General features: G+C 38.3%; 1 protein-coding gene across 1 annotated transcript; it reads right to left on the minus strand.

Annotated features, from left to right (window-relative positions):
- Positions 1-850: 850 nt before the first annotated feature.
- Positions 851-1765, minus strand: LOC142750729 (olfactory receptor 10A7-like). Its single transcript, XM_075859713.1, has one exon. It carries the CDS (start codon positions 1763-1765, stop codon positions 851-853), a length of 915 nt encoding a protein of 304 aa, XP_075715828.1.
- Positions 1766-2008: the final 243 nt, after the last annotated feature.

Here is a 2008-nt window from a genome sequence, read left to right on the forward strand (position 1 = left end):
CAGTTTTCTGAGAATTTTGTTTAGCAGGTATCACCATTAATCCCAATATAAAACAATATAAAATATTGTTCACACTGGCAGATTCTAGAGCAGAGATCAGCGGCACAACCTTCACAAATAACCCTTTCAGTGTGGGGGTGCATGCGGTCAACGTTCCGGTCAATGGACTTCAACAACAGCAAAAAGTAGAGAGAAACCACAGCACTCCGAAGCATCTTTTAGAAAATGTGCACATCGCCTGGTGAATAAAAACATTTTTTCTTGAAATACTTTGGAGAGCTGCGGTTTCTCTCTACTTTTTACTGGCAGATACCAAACATCTATATAATTAGTCTTACTACATTCAAATGAACAATAGGTAATATAACCCCATCTCGAAAGACAAGTACATGAAGTAAGTATAGTGGGGAGAAACTTTTACCATTTATCTTTGAGAGCCCCGTAGTGCCCCCATAACAGAGACAGTTTTTGTGCCAGAATGCCTCAATAATAAAAGCCAGCCAAAGAGCTCCTGTATAAGAGCAAGATACAGTGACCCCATAATAATACAAATTCCAGTGCCCGATGACAGTTACAGCCATAGTGCCACCGTCACAGAGCCAGACAAAAATCTTCTAGAATAAAGCAAGCTGAAGTGACTCCGCAGCAGTGGCAGCCGAAAAACCCTATTAGTTGAGCCAGCCATTATGTTCACCTGAAATACAGACATTATGTCTGAATAGAAGAGACTCTCACCACTACTGGAAATGAAACCAGTGCCATGAGTGGTGTCAATGGGCAACACCTACAATGTTCTTTGCACTATTTTATTCCCTATGTAATTTCTTATAATTATTACAGTCATGGTCCCTTAATAGATTAGGGCTGAGCCCACAAGCTGTTGTAGACAATGGCCTTTGTACTGGCAGGGCAATGATGGGGATCCACTGCTATTGTCCTCCATTATCAGATGCATCTTGGTGTGAAAGGTACAAATTCTGACTATAGAAGTACTGTGGAGTATGCAGAGTTGTAACTTGAAACTCTTGGACAAGTGGGAGCTACAGGTGGAGTAGGCTTTTCTTTTACTATAAGTGGAAGAAATTTTAAGAATGGTGATGAAAATACAGAAATACGTCATAATAATAAAAGCAAATGGAAAAAATATCATAAAGATGGAAATAACAAAATCTTGCACCATCAAAATGGAAGTGTCAGAAGTGGATAATTCCACTATGGGACCAAAGTCACAGAAGAAGTGGTCAATGTAATTAAAGCCACAGAAGTTAAACTGGATAACAACAAAGATCTCACTTGATATTAAAACACTGACTAAAAGCCACGACCCAATAACGAGCCGGAGGCAAAGATCTGGACCCATCAGTGAAGAATAACGCAATGGATGGCAAATGGCCAAATATCTATCATAGGACATGACGGCAATGAGGAAACATTGTACAAATCCAAATATACCAGAGTAATACAACTGTGTTATACAGCCCCAAAAGGACACAATGTCCTCCTCGATAAATATCATGTCCAACATCATAGGAACAACGCTGGTGGTTAGTAAAACGTCAGCTGTGGATAAGTGTTTCACAAAGAAGAACATTGGGATTTTGAGGTGGTCAATAGTGGTCACTAATAGGATAATCAGAAGATTTCCGCTCAGTATAAACACGTAAGTCAGGATAAAGATAATGAATAGAAAAGTTTTATATTTGTATAGACCTTGAAATCCAAGGAGACGAATCTGTGTGACTTGTGTCTGATTGTCCTCACACATTATTTATATGTCGATGAATATGCAGGAATGTTTTCTTTTTTGTTCCTACTGTATAAAATTAAAACATTTGAACATGTATGTGCACTATATGCCAAAAGTAAATTATTATGTTGAGGTATCAACACACTTTCAGACATAAAGTGTATATAAAAACCACATAAAAATAACAAAACCCAGAATGATATCAGGTTCCTTGTTCTACTTACAGTTGGTTCCCCGTAGAGGTGACTCACAAGATATCTG

Source organism: Rhinoderma darwinii, chromosome 3 (assembly GCF_050947455.1).
Source record: "Rhinoderma darwinii isolate aRhiDar2 chromosome 3, aRhiDar2.hap1, whole genome shotgun sequence".
Taxonomy (NCBI): domain Eukaryota; kingdom Metazoa; phylum Chordata; class Amphibia; order Anura; family Rhinodermatidae; genus Rhinoderma; species Rhinoderma darwinii.

Coding starts and splice junctions, on each gene's coding strand:
- LOC142750729 (XM_075859713.1), bottom strand. CDS start 1,765: ATGTGTGAGGACAATCAGACACAAGTCACACAGATTCGTCTCCTTGGA.